Source organism: Salmo salar, chromosome ssa16 (assembly GCF_905237065.1).
Source record: "Salmo salar chromosome ssa16, Ssal_v3.1, whole genome shotgun sequence".
NCBI classification, from domain to species: Eukaryota; Metazoa; Chordata; class Actinopteri; order Salmoniformes; family Salmonidae; genus Salmo; species Salmo salar.
The window spans coordinates 55,281,266-55,303,160 of record NC_059457.1 but is presented as its reverse complement, the minus strand read 5'-3'; the positions used below and the strand labels follow the sequence as shown (position 1 = coordinate 55,303,160).

General features: G+C 41.4%; 1 protein-coding gene across 5 annotated transcripts; it reads right to left on the bottom strand.

Annotated features, from left to right (window-relative positions):
* Positions 1 to 1,289: 1,289 nt before the first annotated feature.
* Positions 1,290 to 21,169, bottom strand: klhl30 (kelch-like family member 30). Of its 5 annotated transcripts, none has more exons than XR_006759789.1 (9): positions 20,920 to 21,075; positions 18,491 to 19,356; positions 18,059 to 18,245; positions 14,335 to 14,421; positions 13,721 to 13,876; positions 6,377 to 6,565; positions 5,819 to 5,964; positions 3,959 to 4,276; positions 1,290 to 2,997 (listed from the first exon to the last, which is right to left on the bottom strand). XR_006759789.1 is itself a non-coding variant. In XM_014149472.2 (9 exons), the coding sequence occupies exons 3-9, from the start codon at positions 19,262 to 19,264 to the stop codon at positions 4,028 to 4,030; spliced, it is 1,788 nt and encodes a 595-aa protein (XP_014004947.1). In that variant the 5' UTR covers positions 19,265 to 19,356; positions 19,786 to 19,828; positions 20,920 to 21,169; the 3' UTR covers positions 3,207 to 4,027. The 5 variants fall into 5 exon arrangements, 4 of the variants coding, with proteins under 4 accessions (XP_014004947.1, XP_045553415.1, XP_014004948.1 ...); XM_014149472.2 differs by lacking the exon at positions 1,290 to 2,997 and adding an exon at positions 19,786 to 19,828 and having other exon boundaries at positions 3,207 to 4,276; positions 20,920 to 21,169; XM_045697459.1 differs by lacking the exon at positions 1,290 to 2,997 and having other exon boundaries at positions 3,207 to 4,276; positions 6,452 to 6,565; positions 20,920 to 21,077.
* Between the last annotated feature and the right edge of the window lie 726 nt (positions 21,170 to 21,895).

Here is a 21,895-nt window from a genome sequence, read left to right as displayed (position 1 = left end):
TTTTGCCAGCTATGAGGGGGAACTGCTTGCATCAAATTATAACAGCACAAAATAAATGGACTGTCCTGGGCCACTCAAATGTGTGTCCAGTCAGAACCTCTAGATCTGCTCTCAGGTACAGATGGCGCTAAATAAAGAAAAAATTAAAAAATAAAATTAACTTGTGAATAAACAATCAGAACGGTCATGGCAGCCTGGGACCTGATAAACCGGACATTTACATCCAACAAGAAGGACAGAAGGACTAGCTAGATGTTCCTCATGGTGGATCTGGTGGCTCACTGGTGTTCATCAGGTTCGACTGTATGTGATAGGGTGTGGACTAAAACGTCATGAAACCCCGGGGCGTATCACAAAGCATGATCAAATTCATTCAGCCAATCAGCGACCGCCCCCGGGTTTTAAAAATCAACGCTTTTTTTATTTCGTTGTCTAGCAGCCATTATTTTATATTATTTTATATTATTTTATCACCTATTTATTATAGTTGTTGCATCTTTTGATCTTCTCTCTTTGAAACTTTCAAGTTTAGTTTTTTTTTTTTACGGAAATTTCCATTTCTGTCCATGAAACAGCACAATTTTGGAGCATTTGTGCATAGGCCTACTGACATTGCTACTCTTAAAATGGGAAGAAATAGTAGTTTATCTACATTTTAAGCTAAACATTCTGGTCTGTTCCATTAGCCATTATTATTTGACATGGCGTGTATACCTCCACTACACTAGCCTACTTTGACATGTATCGTGGGGATTAAGAAATGAGTGTATGCAATGCCCACAACAACAACAACAATAAAAAGTGGGTATACGACAATGGCTGTTGGTGCCGTTTAAGATTAGGGAGGAAGATTTTACATTTTTTAATGAGCATCGCCTTATTTCTATTATAGCATATTGGATGTCATTCATATTCCAGTCACCCAGTTCAATGTAACATCGATAGGTTTAGGCTACTACATGATACTAGAATGTCCCCTATACCCATCTTGAGGTTGCTTCAACCTAGCCTACGAATGAAAGTTTACAACGTAGGTGAACACAGGTCATTCAGAGTAATCAAGCTGACAAGACATTGACACATTCAATACCGCCTTGGACACTATTACCTGCATCTAGCTGATCTAGGATGTAATCATTAGTCCAACAGTTCTAGCGTTCGATAGCCTTAGCCAGCTAGCAAACATAGCATCCCTCTCTGTTTGACCTGGGTGTTTAAGTAGGCTAAAACTAGCTAGCTGCATTTGGTAGCTAAGTCAGTGAAAGTGAAAAAAATCACTGAGCAGGATGGTCCGCCCCTTCCTCCTCTGAGAATCCAAATATTTTTATTTGTATTTTTATTTAACCTTTATTTAACCAGGCAAGTCAGTTAATTAAGAACAAATTCTTATTTACAATGACGATCTACCCCGGGCCAAACCCGGACGACGCTGGGCGAATTGTGCGCCGTCTTATAGGACTCCCAATCACGGCCGGATGTGATACAGCCTGGACATACCTGCGTATACACCCCACTACTGAGTTAACATTGTTTCCAAATCATTTCAACCCCAAAAATCTATGTGATGACGTTGAATCAACATGGAAAACCAATTGGATTTGCAAAAAGTTATCAACGTGAGGGCATTTCGTATTTTTTTCACCCAACTTTTAACCTAAATCCAAATCAGGTGTGCGTTGAACTGACACCGTGCCCAGTGTGTTGAACTGACACCGTGCCCAGTGTGTTGAACTGACACCGTGCCCAGTAGATGTTGAACTGACACCGTGCCCAGTGGGTTGAACTGACACCGTGCCCAGTAGATGTTGAACTGACACCGTGCCCAGTGGGTTGAACTGACACCGTGCCCAGTAGATGTTGAACTGACACCGTGCCCAGTGGGTTGAACTGACACCGTGCCCAGTGGGTTGAACTGACACCGTGCCCAGTGGGTTGAACTGACACCGTGCCCAGTGGGTTGAACTGACACCGTGCCCAGTGGGTTGAACTGACACCGTGCCCAGAGGGTTGAACTGACACCGTGCCCAGTAGATGTTGAACTGACACCGTGCCCAGTGGATGTTGAACTGACACCGTGCCCAGTGGATGTTGAACTGACACCGTGCCTAGTGGGTTGAACTGACACCGTGCCCAGTGGGTTGAACTGACACCGTGCCTAGTGGGTTGAACTGGCACCGTGCCCAGTGGGTTGAACTGGCACCGTGCCTAGTGGGTTGAACTGGCACCGTGCCCAGTGGGTTGAACTGACACCGTGCCCAGTGGGTTGAACTGGCACCGTGCCCAATGAGTTGAACTGGCACCGTGCCCAGTGGGTTGAACTGGCACCGTGCCTAGTGGGTTGAACTGGCACCGTGCCCAGTGGGTTGAACTGACACCGTGCCCAGTGGGTTGAACTGGCACCGTGCCTAGTGGGTTGAACTGGCACCGTGCCCAGTGGGTTGAACTGACACCGTGCCCAGTAGATGTTGAACTGACACCGTGCCCAGTAGATGTTGAACTGGCACCGTGCCCAGTGGGTTGAACTGGCACCGTGCCCAGTGGGTTGAACTGACACCGTGCCCAGTGGGTTGAACTGACACCGTGCCCAGTAGATGTTGAACTGGCACCGTGCCCAGTGGGTTGAACTGGCACCGTGCCTAGTGGGTTGAACTGGCACCGTGCCCAGTGGGTTGAACTGGCACCGTGCCCAGTGGGTTGAACTGACACCGTGCCTAGTGGGTTGAACTGACACCGTGCCCAGTGGGTTGAACTGGCACCGTGCCCAGTGGGTTGAACTGGCACCGTGCCCAGTGGGTTGAACTGGCACCGTGCCCAGTGGGTTGAACTGGCACCGTGCCTAGTGGGTTGACCTGGCACCGTGCCCAGTGGGTTGAACTGGCACCGTGCCCAATGAGTTGAACTGGCACCGTGCCCAGTGGGTTGAACTGACACCGTGCCTAGTGGGTTGAACTGGCACCGTGCCCAGTGGGTTGAACTGGCACCGTGCCCAGTGGGTTGCTTATAAACAAACACAGGTTGGATAAACACTGTTGCATAATAACACAGAAGCCTATGCTGTAAATAATGAAATATTCCATGCTTTCCATCATTAAAAAAAAACATATTTACAAAGATGTTTTGATTAAACATCACATTTTCTACAAAGATTGAATAAGTCAACAAACAAACAAACAAACAAACTCAATAATACAGATTCCAAACAGACGTTTCAGGAAGTCAGGAAGTAACAATATAAATAAACACATCGTCACATGAGTATAATGTTACAAGAAAAACAAGAGAAGAACAATTGGGCAAGGCAGCATAAAGGATCAAGTAGTGCATAAAGACATCCTCCATAATCTAGAGATGAACAACATTCCACATGCATAGAGTAGTCTAGGCTACTGACAGCCAAGACAGTCGGACATAAAAGTCTGACAATAGTCTGTGCACTATAACCCTGAGATCAGTCTGTCATGGCCATGGGCTCAGTGCCGGGGGCTCAGTACTTGAATTAGACCTGTATCAACTGCTTAAAGGTCTCCATATTAAATCATTTCTGGGTAACAATTAAGTACTCTGGTGTATTTGAATTAGCAAAGAGCAGTTTCTCAATAAATTCTTTTGCTAGAACTCTCCGGGAGTGTTCTGAGTGGGGAGTGGAAATCTAAAAACTAGCTGTAATTGGCAGAGAGGTTTGTAACTTTCGTTCTTATTGGTCTATTAACTAATTTACGGTCTGTTGATGTCACCAGGCAGGCCAAAACTCCATCACATCAAAACAGGGTCTTACACTAAAAGGGCACAGTCGTAATTTTCACAATTTCACAGTATTATGCCAACCTCATAGTGTGGAAATATAAATAAAACACAGGGACATGACTGCACAGGGCCTTTAAGCGCTGACTGCACATCTAGAATATTCACCCCTAAAATATGGTCGACTACACCAGTACTTTTAAGTTAAAATCAGTACCTAAAATGAGTACCAGCACCTTTATCTTTCCACTTCAAGTGCTGCATGCCATGGACCCGACGGTTCCATTTAGGTTTCATCGAGGGGGAATGGGTCGGCCCACTGGGAGGGGTCCAGGAAGATAGAACAGGTCCCGCTGTAGATCCAGAGCCTTGGTAGGAAACACTCCACCTTCCAGCTGTTAGAAGCTCTGTTGTACACCTCTACCTCCACCCCGTAGTCCCCCTCCATGCCCTTCCAGTGACCCCCCGTTGCAAAGAGCTGACTGTCCAACGCCACAAGATCTCCGTTCTCATGGAGCATGTGCAGCAGCTGGACCTGGGGGAATACACAGGAGGAGAGGATTAATCCGTCCGTCCATCCATCCATCCATCCATCCATCCATCCATCCATCCATCCATCCATCCATCCATCCAACCATCTCTCCATCCATCCATCCATCTATCTCTCCATCCATCCATCCATCCATCCATCCATCCATCCATCCATCCATCCATCCATCCATCCATCCATCCATCCATCCATCCATCTATCCATCCATCCATCTATCCATCCATCCATCTCTCCATCTCTCCATCCATCCATCTCTCCATCCATCCATCCATCCATCCATCCATCCATCCATCCATCCATCCATCCATCCATCCATCCATCCATCCATCCATCCATATCCCTAACCCTAACTCTAACCCCTAACCCTAACTCCTAACCCTGACTCTAACCCCTAACCCTAACTCCTAACCCTAACTCTAACCCTAATGTTAACCTCTAATTCCTAACCCTAACTCTAACCCCTAACCCTAATGTTAACCCCTAACTCTTAACCCTGACTCTAACCCCTAACCCTAACTCGTTACCCTAACTCTAACCCTAATGTTAACCTCTAACTCCTAACCCTAACTCTAACCCTAACTCTAACCCTAACTCCTAACCCTGACTCTAACCACTAAACCTAAACCCTAATGCTAACCCTAACCCTAAACCCTAATTACATTTACATTTACATAATCTAGCAGACACTCTTATCCAGAGCGACTTGCTAACTCTAACCCTAACTCTAAACCCTAATGCTAACTCTAACCCTAACTCTAACCCTAATGTTAACCCCTAACCCTAACCCTGACTCTAACCCCTAACCCTAACCCTAACTCTAAACCCTAATGCTAACTCTAACCCTAACTCTAAACCCTAACCCCTAACCCTAACCCTGACTCTAACCCCTAACCCTAACTCTAAACCCTAACCCTAACTCTAAACCCTAACTCTAACCCCTAAGCCTAACTCTAACCCCTAACCCTAATCCTAACCCTGACTCTAACCCCTAACCCTAAATCTAAGGCCTAACCCTACCTCTAACCCATAATCCTAACCCTGACCCTAACCCTAACTCTAACCCCTAACCCTAACTCTAACCCCTAACCCTAACTCTAACCCCTGACCCCAACTCTAACCCCTAACCCTAACTCTAACCCCTAACCCTAACCCTAACTCTAACCCCTAAATCTAACCCCTAACCCTAACCGTCAATCATAACCCTAACTCTAACCCCTAACCCTAACTCTAACCCCTAACCCTAACTCTAACCCCTAACCCTGACTCTAACCCCTAATCCTAACTCTAACCCCTAACCCTAACTCTAACCCCTAACCCTAACCCCTGACCCCAACTCTAACCCCTAACCCTAACTCTAACCCCTAAATCTAACCCCTAACCCTAACCCTAACCGCCAATCATAACCCTAACCCCTAACCCTAACCCTAACTCTAACCCCTGACCCCAACTCTAACCCCTAACCCTAACCCTAACTCTAACCCCGAACCCTAACCCTAACCCTAACCTCAACTCTAACCCCTAACCCACCTTCTGCCACATGTTAGCCAGTGGGTCGTAGCAGTAAACCTTCTTGGTGTTGTCAGCGATCAGGTAGATGAGCCCCTCCACTGAGACACAGCGAGGAGAGGACAGGTACTTGGGGATGAAGGGAGAGCAGATGACACTCCATCCGTCTTGGGGACAGAGAGACACAGTGGGGCAAAGATATGAGATTGGATCTGATGAGAATATGACAAGTGTTGTAACCTACTTGCTTTTCCTTAATTCTTACTAAAACTGTTTTTTTTTTTTTTAAATGGACAAAGGTAGAGATGTGAATCTGAACAACACATGCTACATCCGAGAGGTAGGTAACATGTTTGATTACACTGACAAGAGATTTCAAATGGAACTGAAAGGATACTGCAACACTTCTAAAGCGATAATCAATAATTGGGATCATGTCTGGGGGGGGGGGGGGGATCAATTCCCTTTCAATTTAGTCAAATTCAAGACGTGAACATGAAAATGGGCCCACAAACACTAGTGACGGTTCCGTGTTGTGAGCCTATTACCTACGTGATGCTCCGTGCCGTTCCTACCTACCTATAACAGGATTGTAGCACTGCAGAGTCAGGGCGTTGTACTTAACAGCACAGGAACCTATCACATATAGTTTACCATGGCAGGCAGTCGCTGTGAAGTTTGTCACGTATTTCACTGCAGGGCATGTTCGGGCCCAGGTGTCATTGTATGGGTCGTAGTGCTCAATGTCTACAAAGTCCATTGTAGTGCCTGTGGAGAGAAAACACTGGTGTTATCGGACCAGACCAATGTTATTAAGAAGAAAAAAACTGTCCACTTATTATGACAAAGCATATCTATTGCTACAGATCGGCAGGCTGCAGTGGTTTAGAGGTCTGAACAGTATAGAGAATTAGTCGAGATCTAATCTGTCTACTTCCTATTGGTCTAGTTTCTATTGGTCTAGTTCCTATTGGTCTAGTTCCTATTGGTCTAGTTCCTATTGGTCTAGTTCCATTTGGTCTAGTTCCTATTGGTGTAGTTCCTATTGGTGTAGTTCCTATTGGTGTAGTTCCTATTGGTCTAGTTCCTATTGGTCTAGTTCCATTTGGTCTATTACCTAAAGGTATAGTTTCTATTGGTCTAGTTCCTATAGGTCTAGTTCCTATAGGTCTAGTTCCTATTGGTGTAGTTCCTATTGGTCTAGTTCACATTGGTGTAGTTCCATTTGGTCCAGTTCCTATTGGTCTACTTCCTATTGGTCTAGTTCCTATTGGTCTAGTTCCATTTGGTCCAGTTCCTATTGGTCTAGTTCCTATTGGTTTAGTTCCTATTGGTCTAGTTCCCATTGGTTTAGTTCCTATTGGTCTAGTTCCTATTGGTCTAGTTCCATTTGGTCCAGTTCCTATTGGTCTAGTTCCTATTGGTTTAGTTCCTATTGGTCTAGTTCCCATTGGTTTAGTTCCTATTGGTCTAGTTCCTATTGGTCTAGTTCCATTTGGTCCAGTTCCTATTGGTCTAGTTCCTATTGGTCTATTACCTAAAGGTATAGTTCCTATTGGTCTAGTTCCTATAGGTCTGGTTCCTATTGGTGTAGATTCTATAGGTGTAGTTCCTATTGGTCTAGTTCCATTTGGTCCAGTTCCTATTGGTCTAGTTCCTATTGGTCTATTACCTAAAGGTATAGTTCCTATTGGTCTAGTTCCTATAGGTCTGGTTCCTATTGGTGTCGATTCTATAGGTGTAGTTCCTATTGGTTTAGTTCCTATTGGTCTAGTTCCTATTGGTCTAGTTCCATTTGGTCCAGTTCCTATTGGTCTAGTTCCATTTGGTCTAGTTCCTATTGGTGTAGTTCCTATTGGTCTATTACCTAAAGGTATAGTTTCTATTGGTCTAGTTCCTATAGGTCTGGTTCCTATTGGTGTAGATTCTATAGGTGTAGTTCCCATTGGTGTAGTTCCTATTGGTCTAGTTCCTATTGGTCTAGTTCCTATTGGTCTATTACCTAAAGGTATAGTTTCTATTGGTCTAGTTCCTATAGGTCTGGTTCCTATTGGTGTAGATTCTATAGGTGTAGTTCCTATTGGTCTAGTTCACATTGGTGTAGTTCCTATTGGTCTAGTTCCTATTGGTCTATTACCTAAAGGTATAGTTTCTATTGGTCTAGTTCCTATAGGTCTAGTTCCTATTGGTGTAGATTCTATAGGTGTAGTTCCTATTGGTCTAGTTCACATTGGTTTAGTTCCTATTGGTCTAGTTCCTATTGGTCTAGTTCCTATTGGTCTACTTCCTATTGGTCTACTTCCTATTGGTCTAGTTCCTATTGGTCTAGTTCCTATTGGTCTAGTTCCTATTGGTCTAGTTCCTATTAGTCTATTTCCTGTTGGTCGAGTTCTTATAGGTCTAGTTCCTATTGGTCTATTATACGTCTAGTTCCTATAGGTCGATTTCAGGTCTATTATAGGTCTATTATAGGTCTAGCTCCTATAGGTCTATTATTGGTCTATTGGTCTATTATTTGGTCTAGTTCTTATAGGTCTATTATAGGTCTATTATAGGTCTATTATAGATCTATTATAGGTCTATTTCCTATTGGTCTAGTTCCTATTAGTCAAGTTCCTGTTGGTCGAGTTCTTATAGGTCTAGTTGCTATTGGTCTATTATAGGTCTGTTATAGGTCTATTATATGTCTCGTAAAGGTATAGTTCTTATAGGTCTATTATAGGTCTATTATAGGTCTATTATAGGTCTATTATAGGTCTAGTTCCTATAGGTCTATTATAGGTCTGTTAAAGTTCTATTATAGGTCTATTATAGGTCTATTATAGGTCTATTTTTGGTCTAGTTCTTATAGGTCTATTATTGGTCTATTATAGGTCTATTAAAGATATATTATAGGTCTAGTTCCTATAGGTCTATTAAAGGTCTATTATAGGTCTATTATAGGTCTGTTAAAGTTCTATTATAGGCCTATTATAGGTCTATTATAGGTCTATTATAGGTCTAGTTCTTATAGGTCTATTATAGGTCTAGTTCTTATAGGTCTATTATAGGTCTATTAAAGGTCTATTATAGGTCTAGTTCCTATAGGTCTATTATAGGTCTATTATAGGTCTATTATAGGTCTATTTCTTATAGGTCTATTATAGGTCTATTATAGGTCTATTATAAGTCTATTTCTTATAGGTCTATTATAGGTCAATTATAGGTCTATTATAGGTCTATTATAGGTCTAGTTCATATAGGTCTATTTCAGGTCTATTATAGGTCTATTATAGGTCAAGTTCTTATAGGTCTATTATAGGTCTATTGTATGACTATTAGAGGTCTATTATATGACTATTAGAGGTCTATTATATGTCTATTATTTGTCTATTATAGGTCTATTATAGGTCTGTTATAGTTCTATTATTGCTCTATTATAGCTCTATTATAGGGCTAGTTCTTATAGGTCTATTATAAGTCTATTTTAGGTCTATTGTAGGTCTAGTTCCTATAGGTCTATTATATGTCTATTATAGGTCTTTTATAGGTCTATTATAGGTCTATTATGGGTCTATTATAGGTCTATTATTGGTCTATTATTGGTCTATTATTGGTCTATTATAGGTCTATTATAGGTCTCGTAGAGGTCTAGTTCTTATAGGTCTATTATAGGTCTAGTTCCTATTGGTCTATTGTATGACTATTATAGGTCTATTATAGGTCTATTATATGACTATTAGAGGTCTATTATATGACTATTCGAGGTCTATTATAGGTCTATTATTTGTCTATTATAGGTCTATTATAGTTCTGTTATAGTTCTATTATTGCTCTATTATAGCTCTATTATAGGGCTAGTTCTTATAGGTCTATTATAAGTCTATTTTAGGTCTATTGTAGGTCTAGTTCCTATAGGTCTATTATAGGTCTTTTATAGGTCTATTATAGGTCTATTATAGGTCTATTATAGGTCTATTATTGGTCTATTATTGGTCTATTATTGGTCTATTATAGGTCTATTATATGTCTCGTATAGGTCTAGTTCTTATAGGTCTATTATAGGTCTAGTTCCTATTGGTCTATTATATGACTATTATAGGTATATTATTGGTCTATTATATGACTATTATAGGTCTATTATAGGTCTATTATAGGTCTATTATATGACTATTATTGGTCTGTTATAGGTGTATTATTGGTCTATTATAGGTCTATTATAGGTCTATTATAGGTCTATTATAGGTCTATTATTGGTCTATTATTGGTCTATTATAGGTCTATTATATGTCTCGTAGAGGTCTAGTTCTTATAGGTATATTATAGGTCTAGTTCCTATTGGTCTATTATATGACTATTATAGGTATATTATTGGTCTATTATATGACTATTATAGGTCTATTATAGGTCTATTATATGACTATTATTGGTCTGTTATAGGTCTATTATAGGTCTATTATTGGTCTATTATTGGTCAATTATAGGTCTATTATAGGTCTAGTTCCTATAGGTCTATTATAGGTCTATTATAGGTCTATTATAGGCCTAGTTCTTATAGGTCTATTATAGGTCTATTATAGGTCTATTATAGGCCTAGTTCCAATATGTCTATTATAGGTCTAGTTCCTATATGTCTATTATTGGTCTATTATAGGTCTATTATAGGCCTAGTTCTTATAGGTCTGTTATAGGTCTATTATAGGTCTAGTTCCTATAGGTCTATTATAGGTCTATTTCAGTTCTATTATAGGTCTAGTTCCTATAGGTCTACTATAGGTCTATTATAGGTCTATTATAGGTCTATTATAGTTCTATTATAGGTCTCGTTCCTATAGGTCTATTATAGGTCTAGTATTGGTCTATTATAGGTATATTATAGGTCTATTATAGGTGAAGTTTTATAGGTCTATAATAGGTCTATTATATGACTATTATAGGTCTATTATAGGTCTATTATTGGTCTATTATAGGTCTATTATAGGTCTATTATAGGTCTATTATTGGTCTATTATAGGTCTATTATATGACTATTATTTGTCTATTATAGCACTATTATTGGTCTATTATAGGTCTATTATAGGTCTAGTTCTTATAGGTCTATTATAGGTCTATTATAGGTCTATAATTGGTCTATTATAGGTCTAGTTCTTATAGGTCTAGTTCCTATAGGTCTATTATAGGTCTATTATAGGTCTATTATAGGTCTAGTTCCTATATGTCTATTATTGGTCTATTGTAGGTCAATAATAGGTCTATTATAGGTCTATTATAGGTCTATTATAGGTCTATTATAGGTCTAGTTCCTATGTCTATTATTTGTCTATTATAGTTCTATTATACGTCTAGTTCCTATAGTTCTATCAGAGGTCTATTACAGGTCTATTATATGACTATTCTAGGTCTATTATAGGTCTATTATGTGTCTAGTTCCTATTGGTCTATTTTTGGTATATTATTGGTCTACTATAGGCCTAGTTCCAATATGTCTATTAGAGGTATATTATAGGTCTATTATAGGTCTAGTTCGTATAAGTCTATTATAGGTCTAGGTTGTATAGGTCTATTATAGGTCTATTATAGGTCTATTATAGGTCTATTATAGGTCTGTTATAGGTCTAGTTCCTATATGTCTATTATTGGTCTATTATAGGTCTATTATAGGTCTAGTTCCTATAGGTCTATTATAGGTCTATTTCAGGTCTATTATAGGTCTAGTTCCTATAGGTCTACTATAGGTCTATTATAGGTCTATTATAGGTCTATTATAGTTCTATTATAGGTCTCGTTCCTATAGGTCTATTATAGGTCTAGTATTGGTCTATTATAGGTATATTATAGGTCTATTATAGGTGAAGTTTTATAGGTCTATAATAGGTCTATTATATGACTATTATAGGTCTATTATAGGTCTATTATTGGTCTATTATAGGTCTATTATAGGTCTATTATTGGTCTATTATAGGTCTATTATATGACTATTATTTGTCTATTATAGCACTATTATTGGTCTATTATAGGTCTATTATAGGTCTAGTTCTTATAGGTCTATTATAGGTCTATTATAGGTCTATAATTGGTCTATTATAGGTCTAGTTCTTATAGGTCTAGTTCCTATAGGTCTATTATAGGTCTATTATAGGTCTATTATAGGTCTAGTTCCTATATGTCTATTATTGGTCTATTGTAGGTCAATAATAGGTATATTATAGGTCTATTATAGGTCTATTATAGGTCTATTATAGGTCTAGTTCCTATGTCTATTATTTGTCTATTATAGGTCTATTATACGTCTAGTTCCTATAGTTCTATCAGAGGTCTATTATAGGTCTATTATATGACTATTCTAGGTCTATTATAGGTCTATTATGTGTCTAGTTCCTATAGGTCTATTTTTGGTATATTATTGGTCTACTATAGGCCTAGTTCCAATATGTCTATTAGAGGTATATTATAGGTCTATTATAGGTCTAGTTCGTATAAGTCTATTATAGGTCTAGGTTGTATAGGTCTATTATAGGTCTATTATAGGTCTATTATAGGTCTATTATAGGTCTATTATAGGTCTGTTATAGGTCTAGTTCCTATATGTCTATTATTGGTCTATTATAGGTCTATTATAGGTCTAGTTCCTATAGGTCTATTATAGGTCTATTTCAGGTCTATTATAGGTCTAGTTCCTATAGGTCTACTATAGGTCTATTATAGGTCTATTATAGGTCTATTATAGTTCTATTATAGGTCTCGTTCCTATAGGTCTATTATAGGTCTAGTATTGGTCTATTATAGGTATATTATAGGTCTATTATAGGTGAAGTTTTATAGGTCTATAATAGGTCTATTATATGACTATTATAGGTCTATTATAGGTCTATTATTGGTCTATTATAGGTCTATTATAGGTCTATTATAGGTCTATTATTGGTCTATTATAGGTCTATTATATGACTATTATTTGTCTATTATAGCACTATTATTGGTCTATTATAGGTCTATTATAGGTCTAGTTCTTATAGGTCTATTATAGGTCTATTATAGGTCTATAATTGGTCTATTATAGGTCTAGTTCTTATAGGTCTAGTTCCTATAGGTCTATCATAGGTCTATTATAGGTCTATTATAGGTCTAGTTCCTATATGTCTATTATTGGTCTATTGTAGGTCAATAATAGGTCTATTATAGGTCTATTATAGGTCTATTATAGGTCTATTATAGGTCTAGTTCCTATGTCTATTATTTGTCTATTATAGGTCTATTATACGTCTAGTTCCTATAGTTCTATCAGAGGTCTATTATAGGTCTATTATATGACTATTCTAGGTCTATTATAGGTCTATTATGTGTCTAGTTCCTATAGGTCTATTTTTGGTATATTATTGGTCTACTATAGGCCTAGTTCCAATATGTCTATTAGAGGTATATTATAGGTCTATTATAGGTCTAGTTCGTATAAGTCTATTATAGGTCTAGGTTGTATAGGTCTATTATAGGTCTATTATAGGTCTATTGTAGGTCTATTATAGGTCTATTATAGGTCTGTTATAGGTCTAGTTCCTATATGTCTATTATTGGTCTATTATAGGTCTATTATAGGCCTAGTTCCAATATGTCTATTAGAGGTCTATTATAGGTCTATTATAGGTCTAGTTCTTATAAGTCTATTATAGGTCTAGGTTCTATAGGTCTATTATAGGTCTATTATAGGTCTATTAGAGGTCTATTATAGGTCTATTATAGGTCTATTATAGGTCTGTTATAGGTTTATTATAGGTCTATTATAGGTCTATTATAGGTCTATTAGAGGTCTATTATAGGTCTAGTATAGGTCTAGTTCTTATAAGTCTATTATAGGTCTAGGTCCTTTAGGTCTATTAGAGGTCTAGTATAGGTCTAGTTCTTATAGGTCTATTATAGGTCTAGTTTCTATAGTTCATATTTCTCTCTTTCCTCCGATGACGTATATCTCTCCACTGAGAGCTGCTGAGGTGTGGTTAGTCCGGGGCCGGAGCATGGGAGCCACCGTCACCCACCGTCCCTCTCTGGTTATGTACTTCCAGGTCTCTGTGGTCGACCAGGTGTTGGATTGGGAACCCCTCGAGCCCCCTAAGATGAGAGAGGGATGGAGGGAAGGAGGGATGAAGGGAAGGAGGCAGGGAGGGATGAAGGGAGGGAGGGATGGATGGATGGAGGGAAGGAGGCAGGGAGGGAGGATTAGGAGGCGGGAGGGATGGATGGATGGATGGATGGATGGATGGAGGGAGGGAGGGATGGATGGAGGGAGGGATGGAGGGAGGGAGGGATGGATGGAGGGATGAACGGAGAAGGGATGGAGGGAGGGAGGGAGTGAGAGAGAGCGACTATCCGATCATTGTCAATCTTCTTTTCAGGACACTGAGGATACGGGATGCATCAATTATATTTATCAACTAAGCACACTTCAACAATTGGAGGAAATCTGAATTTGGTTTAGTGACAATGAATACTTTCATTTTATGTATTTATTTTATGTATTTATGTATTTATTTTTTCAAATCAAGTGCCCTAAATTAAAGCCAACTGACCTGTGACATAAACGTCATTATTCAGAGAGACCACAGAGTATCCGTACTTGTTGTGGTTGGGGAAGACTGGCAGCTCATACCACTGTTCTGTAGAGAGAGAGACATGATACTGTTATTCATACCACTGTTCTGTAGAGACATCGTCATGTTATTCATACCACTGTTCTGTAGAGACATCGTCATGTTATTCATACCACTGTTCTGATGTTATTCATACCACTGCTCTGTAGAGACATGATAATGTTATTCATACCACTGTTCTGTAGAGAGAGAGACATGCTAATGTTATTCATACCACTGTTCTGTAGAGACAATGTTATTCATACCACTGCTCTGTAGAGAGATGATACTGTTATTCATACCACTGTTCTGTAGAGACATAATGTTATTCATACCACCGTTCTGTAGAGAGACATGGTAATGTTATTCTTTTTTAAATTTTTTAATTTCACCTTTATTTAACCAGGTAGGCCAGTTGAGAACAAGTTCTCATTTACAACTGCGACCTGGCCAAGATAAAACAACAACACAGAGTTATACATGGAATAAACAAACGTACAGTCAATAACACAATAGAAAAAGTCTATATACCGTGTGTGCAAATGGCATAAGGAGGTAAGGCAATAAATAGGCCATAGTAGCGAAGTAATTACAATTTAGCAAATTAACACTGGAGTGATAGATGTGCAGATGATGATGTGCAAGTAGAAATACTGGTGTGCAAAAGAGCAAAAAAGTAAATAAAAACAATATGGGGATGAGGTAGTTAGATTGGATGGGCTACTTACAGATGGGCTGTGTACAGCTGCAGCGATCGGTAAGCTGCTCAGATAGCTGACGCTTAAAGTTAGTGAGGGAGATATGTCTCCAACTTCAGCGATTTTTGCAATTCGTTCCAGTCATTGGCAGCAGAGAACTGGAAGGAAAGGCAGCCATATAGGTGTTGGCTTTGGGGATGATCAGTGAGATATACCTGCTGGAGCGCGTGCTACGGGTGGGTGCTGCTATGGTGACCAGTGAGCTGAGATAAGGTGGAGCTTTGCCTAGCAAAGACTTATAGATGACCTGGAGCCAGTGGGTCTGGCGACGAATATGTAGCGAGGGCCAGTTGACGAGAGCATACAGGTCGCAGTGGTGGGTGGTATATGGAGCTTTGGTGACAAAACGGATGGCACTGTGATAGACTGCATCCAGTTTGCTGAGTAGAGTGTTGGAGGCTATTTTGTAAATGACATCGCCGAAGTCGAGGATCGGTAGGATAGTCAGTTTTACGAGGGTATGTTTGGCAATGTCAGTGAAGGAGGTTTGTTGCGAAATAGGAAGCTTATTCTAGATTTAATTTTGTATTGGAGATGTTTAATATGAGTCTGAAAGGAGAGTTTACAGTCTACCCAGACACCTAGGTATTTGTAGTTGTCCACTATTTAGATTTATTAGCCTTTAAGAGCAGTTGGAGGCCACGGAAGGAGTGTTGAATGGCATTGAAGCTCGTTTGGAGGTTTGTTAGCACAGTGTCCAAAGAAGGGCCAGATGTATACAGAATGGTGTTGTCTGCGTAGAGGTGGATGAGGGAATCACCCGCAGCAAGAGCGACATCATTGATGTATACAGAGAAAAAAGTCGGCACGAGAATTGAACCCTGTGGTACCCCCATAGAGACTGCCAGAGGTCCGGACAACAGGCCCTCCGATTTGACACACTGAACTCTATCTGAGAAGTTGTTGGTGAACCAGGCGAGGCAGTCATTTGAGAAACCAAGGCTGTTGAGTCTGACAATAAGAGTACGGTGATTGACAGAGTCGAAAGCCTTGGCCAGGTCGATGAAGACGGCTGCACAGTACTGTCTTTTATCAATGGTGGTTATGATATTGTTTAGTACCTTGAGCATGGCTGAGGTGCACCCGTGACCAGCTCGGAAACCAGATTGCACAGCAGAAAAGGTACTGTGGGATTCGAAATGGTCAGTGATCTGTTTGTTAACTTGGCTTTTGAAGACCTTAGAAAGGCAGGGCAGGATGGATATAGGTCTGTAATAGTTTGGGTCTAGAGTGTTACCCCCTTTGAAGAAGGGGATGACCGTGGCAGCTTTCCAATCTTTAGGGATCTCGGATGATACGAAAGAGAGTTTGAACAGACTGGTAATAGGGGTTGCAACAATTGGCGACGGATAATTTTAGAAAGAGAGGGTCCAGATTGTCTAGCCCAGCTGATTTGTACGGGTCCAGGTTTTGCAGCTCTTTCAGAACATCTGCTATCTGGATTTGGATGAAGGAGGAGCTCGGGAGGCTTGGGCAAGTAGCTGCGGGGGGTGCGTAGCTGTTGGCCGGGGTTGTGGTAGCCAGGAGGAAAGCATGGCCAGCTGCAGAGAAATGCTTATTCAAATTCTCTATTATTGTGGATTTATCGGTGTTGACATTGTTTCCTAGCCTCAATGCAGTGGGCAGCTGGGAGGAGGTGCTCTTATTCTCCATGGACTTTACAGTGTCCCAAAACTTTTTGGAGTTAGCTACAGGATGCAAATTTCTATTTGAAAAAGCTAGCCTTTGCTTTCCTAACTGACTGTGTGTATTGGTTCCTGACTTCCCTGAACAGTAGCATATCGCGGGGACTATTCGATGCTAGTGCAGTCCGCCACAGGATGTTTTTGTGCTGGTCGAGGGCAGTCAGGTCTGGAGTGATCCAAGGGCTATATCTGTTCTTAGTTCTACATTTTTTGAAAGGGGCATGCTTATTTAAGATGGTGAGGAAATTACTTTTAAAGAATAACCAGGCATCCTCTACTGACGGGGTGAGGTCAAAGTCCTTCCAGGATACCCAGGCCAGGTCGATTAGAAAGGCCTGCTCACTGAATCGTTTTAGGGAGCGTTTGACAGTGATGAGGGGTGGTCGTTTGACCGCGGACCCATAGCGGTTGCAGGCAATGAGGCAGTGATCGCTGAGATCCTGATTGAAAACAGCAGAGGTGTACCACTACTCTGTAGAGACATGATAATGTTATTCATACCACTACTCTGTAGAGAGAGACATCACAACATGCACATTATTTATGGGATCTTTGCTGGGTGGACACTAGCCTGGTCCTAGATCTGTTTGTGCTGTCTTGTCAACTCCTATGGTCACTACCTTGCCTGGTCCCAGATCTGTTTGTGCTGTCTTGTCAACTCCTATGGTCACTACCTAGCCTGGTCCCAGATCTGTTTGTGCTGTCTTCTCAACTCATATGGTCACTACCTAGCCTGGTCATAGATCTGTTTGTGCTGTCTTGTCAACTCCTATGGTCACTACCTTGCCTGGTTCCAGATCTGTTTGTGCTGTCTTGTCAACTCTTATGGTCACTACCTAGCCTGGTCCCAGATCTGTTTGTGCTGTCTTGTCAACTCTTATGGTCACTACCTAGCCTGGTCCCAGATCTGTTTGTGCTGTCTTGTCAACTCATATGGTCACTACCTTGCCTGGTTCCAGATCTGTTTGTGCTGTCTTCTCAACTCCTATGGTCACTACCTAGCCTGGTTCCAGATCTGTTTGTGCTGTCTTGTCAACTCCTATGGTCACTACCTTGCCTGGTCCTAGATCTGTTTGTGCTGTCTTCTCAACTCCTATGGTCATTGTCACATGACAAATTTGGCCAGACAGCACAAACAGATCTGGGACCAGGTTATAGGGACACAGATGCTCAGAACACATGAGTGAGGAAGAGGAAGATGAGGAGGAAGAGGAGCATTACGTGTCTTAGGGTTGTAGAAGCCACAGTTCCCGGGCAGCAGCCTGGGGTCTCTGTCTTCATCATCATCATCTTCGTCATCTGAGTCATCCAGCGAGCGTCCTCCCATCACGAATAACACCTCCTCCAGGTTGGGTTGGGGACTTGGGCTGCCACTCTGGACCACATCGCCTGGCTTCACGTCCATTTTCTACACAAAGACGGTGATTTGGAAATGTTGGGAAATATGGAAGTTCTCTCTGCCCTGTTAAAACTTAAGGTTCCGGTTTCCTAGACACAGATCAAGCCTCACCCCTGGAATAAAAAATAAACTCAATGTAGAACCCCCATTCAAAGTGTATTTGAGTCAAGGACTAGGCTTATTGGTGGTTGGGAAACTGGACCATTAAGTTTAAAATATTAAAACATTGGTACTTTTTTATCTTGTTCATTTACCTCTCTGCATACCCTCTCTACCACCTCCACACAGCTGAGAGAGGCTAGGACCAGGCTGTCCTTCATAAGGGTGTTAGTGAGGTAGTCAGGGGACAGGAGGGCCAGGCGGGTCAGCCCCAGAAGCTCTGGGAGGTGGGGGAGTCGGGACTCCTGGTGGTGTCTCACCCAGGCCAGGGCTGCCTCCACACGGGTACACTCTGTCCTGGCCTGTAGCCTCTCGTTGGACAGACACGCCACTAACCTCTCCTTCTCCAGCAGAGGAAACTCCTCCCAGCGCTGTACGGCCTCAAAGTTCTCCAGAAGGAATCCCCAGGCCTTTGCTACCACCTCGGGACAGCCGTGTACCTCCCCGAACTCCAGGATCCCCAGGCAGTTGGTGGCATCGATCTGGTGCTGGAGGTAACGGCTGCACACAGTCCGGACCGCCTGGAACTGTAGCTGACTGGACGTGCGTATCAGGCCCTCCACGTTTCCCTGGTTGATGGTGAGTTTCCCTGTGTAGCAGAAGTCTAGAAGTGAAGCCATTACGTCAGGATCCACGCCGTGCAGCTCCACCCGGGCCGCTATGCTCTCCACAAAGTCCCCGGAGAACATGGAGTGGAAGTAGACGCTGCAGAGCGCCAGGACGGCCCGGTGACAGGGGAAGTCGCGGCCGCCCGCGGCCAGAGTCACGTCCACTAGTTTGGGGTTGCAGCAGAGGGAGCGCAGCCCCTCCAGGATGCTCTGGGGGTGGGAGGCAAGGCAAAAGTCCAGATCGTCCACATTACGCACCATGGTGACCACGACCCTTCTTCACCTTTACCCTTCTGATCTCTAACCTCTTAATCTGTTCAGAGCCCAGGCCCAACAGCTGCTGTCAATGTTACCTACAAGAGGAGAGATGAGGGGTGAGACTTCTTTGACAAAACTTTGTCTTCAGGGTTCGTAACCACAAAGTGCGTCTCTGGGTAAGAACGCTGATCTTCAGGATCAAGTCCCCCCCCCCCTTCTCATTCATTATGATTTTTTTTTTAAAGGCAAAAACGGCATTCCTACTCAGAGACGCCTTGTGAATACAGACCCGGGGATGACAACTGCAGTGGCCTGAGAGCGGTTTCTGCTAGATCATCCAAGTTCAGTACGGTCAAATGGTCAGAATACACGTCATGTTTATTCATAGAACACTTACAACAACCTCGGAACACAGGTGGTTGCAAAAGATCTGTTTATCTGTCGAGTTTATAATAACAACTTGTTACTTTGAAGCGGATTTTTCTAATGAATTGACAAGCAAACAAAATAAAGTTATTTCCTACCCCTGGAACGTTGTTAAAATGTGTTTGCAGCTTTCAAATTTGACTACAAGAGAAAGAAAGAAAGAACAACTCAGGCAACTTAGATCAAAGTTAGATCAAGCTGAAGTAATGTCTGCAAGATCACATCATGATCACACAGTCTTCTACATAACAAAACCGCTTATAATTGCATAGTGTAACATTACAGTGTGACAAAAAACACCCACTGTGTTTTTTTTCTTCATGTGGCCAAAACTCAAACAGTGCACGCCACTAGGCAAAATACACAGGTAAGACTATGCCTCAGTTTAAATTGGTGGGCAGAAGCTGAAAAACGTGAAGTTGATGATCCCTGTCAAGGGAGGAGCAGATTTTTGTTTGTATATGACAGTAAAACATTTTTATGATGACTATATAAAATTAGTTGGCACCTTCAATTCTTTAAACACTGTACATCATTCAAAACAACACTGTACATCATTCAAAACAAAAATCTAGGATCTAAGTGCATACCGAGAAGGGTGAAACTTAAAGAATAACAATCACGATTGAATGCGGTGCTTTTTTGTCTTACAGTAATGTTATGCTATTATATTTGGGTCTTTTATGAAGAATACTGTGATCATTATAACTTCATTAAACGAGCACCATTGGCTTGAGTAGCCTGTTCTCTATAGACAATATAGACGTGCGCAGAAAGTGATCCACACATGCCCAGAATCTTTGGGAAGCGTCGGATCTTTTAGTCGTGGATTAAAGATCCCCCCCCCAAAAAAAAAGTCAGACCAGCAGTCACAGCTCAATTTATAATACAAAATAGTTTGTGAGATTTTTACACCTAGGCCTCAATGTAGAGCCATGCAGTGAAAGATCACAACCTTTGTGAAAACTTTACATAGTATGTGGCTTTTCATAACATTTCCTTTCTATCCTAGGAGAGTTGACGTTAAATGTTTTTTTAGTTTATAAAAGTCAAACGTTGTTCGTATGAACCAAGATACATTTCTAAACTCTAGTGTCATAATTAAGTCCATGGCATTCTGTTTACGTGGGAACAACCACCACAGAGCTAGCTGTATCCCATGCTCCCTCCGGCCCACAGTAAATTACATTTCCTATCTTCAAACAGGAGAGAAGAAGAAATGAAAGACTTACCAGAGAGGGTAACTAAAGGGAATAATTGCTCATATTTCCGGTAAATGGAGTGTGTGGTTCAGAGAGCGGCCAGTTAGAACAACATGTAGTTGGCAGTATGGAGAACAACTGTTAGAGCCAAGTCATTGGGCCAGACTACCCTCGGCTAAATAGCACCCTATTCCCTATGTAGTGCACTATTTTGGACCAGAGCTCTATGGAGGCTAGAGTACCATTGAGGCAGCAGCTGCTGGTCTTTCAGAGGGCTATTTTTAGGATGGCCAAAGACTCGGGACTAAAGTCAGATTCCAAACAGCATGGTGGGTTTCAACACACTCCACACCTGCTGTTAAAGGGACACACACACACAGTTCACACACACAAACAGACATACATGCAGATGGGCGACACCTGGAGGAGGGTGGAGACAAGCGAAACAGATCAGGGTGTTACACCAACTGAGTTACTCAAAGCACTTTACATAGTAGGGGAAACTTACCTCATCCACTAACCAGATAGTGGAGCAGCCACCTGGGTGATGAATGGCAGCCATTTTTTTTTTTGTTGCCAGAATGCTCACAACACATCAGCTATCTGATAGAGAGATGAGGAGTGATATATGCCAATTAGGAATGAGGGGATGATTAGGTGACTATGATGGAATGGGGCCAGGTAGGGAATTTAGCCATGACACTGGGGTTAACACCCCTATTCTTACAATAAGTGCCATGGGATTATTTATGAGAGAGTCAGGGTAGCCATTTAACATACCATCTGAAAGATGCCACAATTCCAGCAGTGTCTCTGATCCAGGGACCAACCCTGCTTAGCTTTAGAATCAAGACAGCAGTGGGATGCAGGGTGGTTTACTGTTAGTAGGTGGACAGTAAAGGCACTTTACATTTTCATCATTTAGCAGACACTCTTATCCAGAGCAACGTACAGTAGTGAATGCATACATTTAAATTCATTTCATACATTATTTTTTTTTAATCAT

Excerpts from the sequence above, each read along its gene's own strand:
- klhl30 (XM_014149472.2), bottom strand. The coding sequence starts at position 19,264 with ATGGTGCGTAATGTGGACGATCTGGACTTTTGCCTTGCCTCCCACCCC. Across the intron at positions 13,877-14,334 it reads TAATGACGTTTATGTCACAG|GGGGCTCGAGGGGTTCCCAA; the intron begins GTCAGTTGGCTT and ends CTCTCATCTTAG. Across the intron at positions 4,277-5,818 it reads TGGCTAACATGTGGCAGAAG|GTCCAGCTGCTGCACATGCT; the intron begins GTGGGTTAGGGG and ends GTATTCCCCCAG.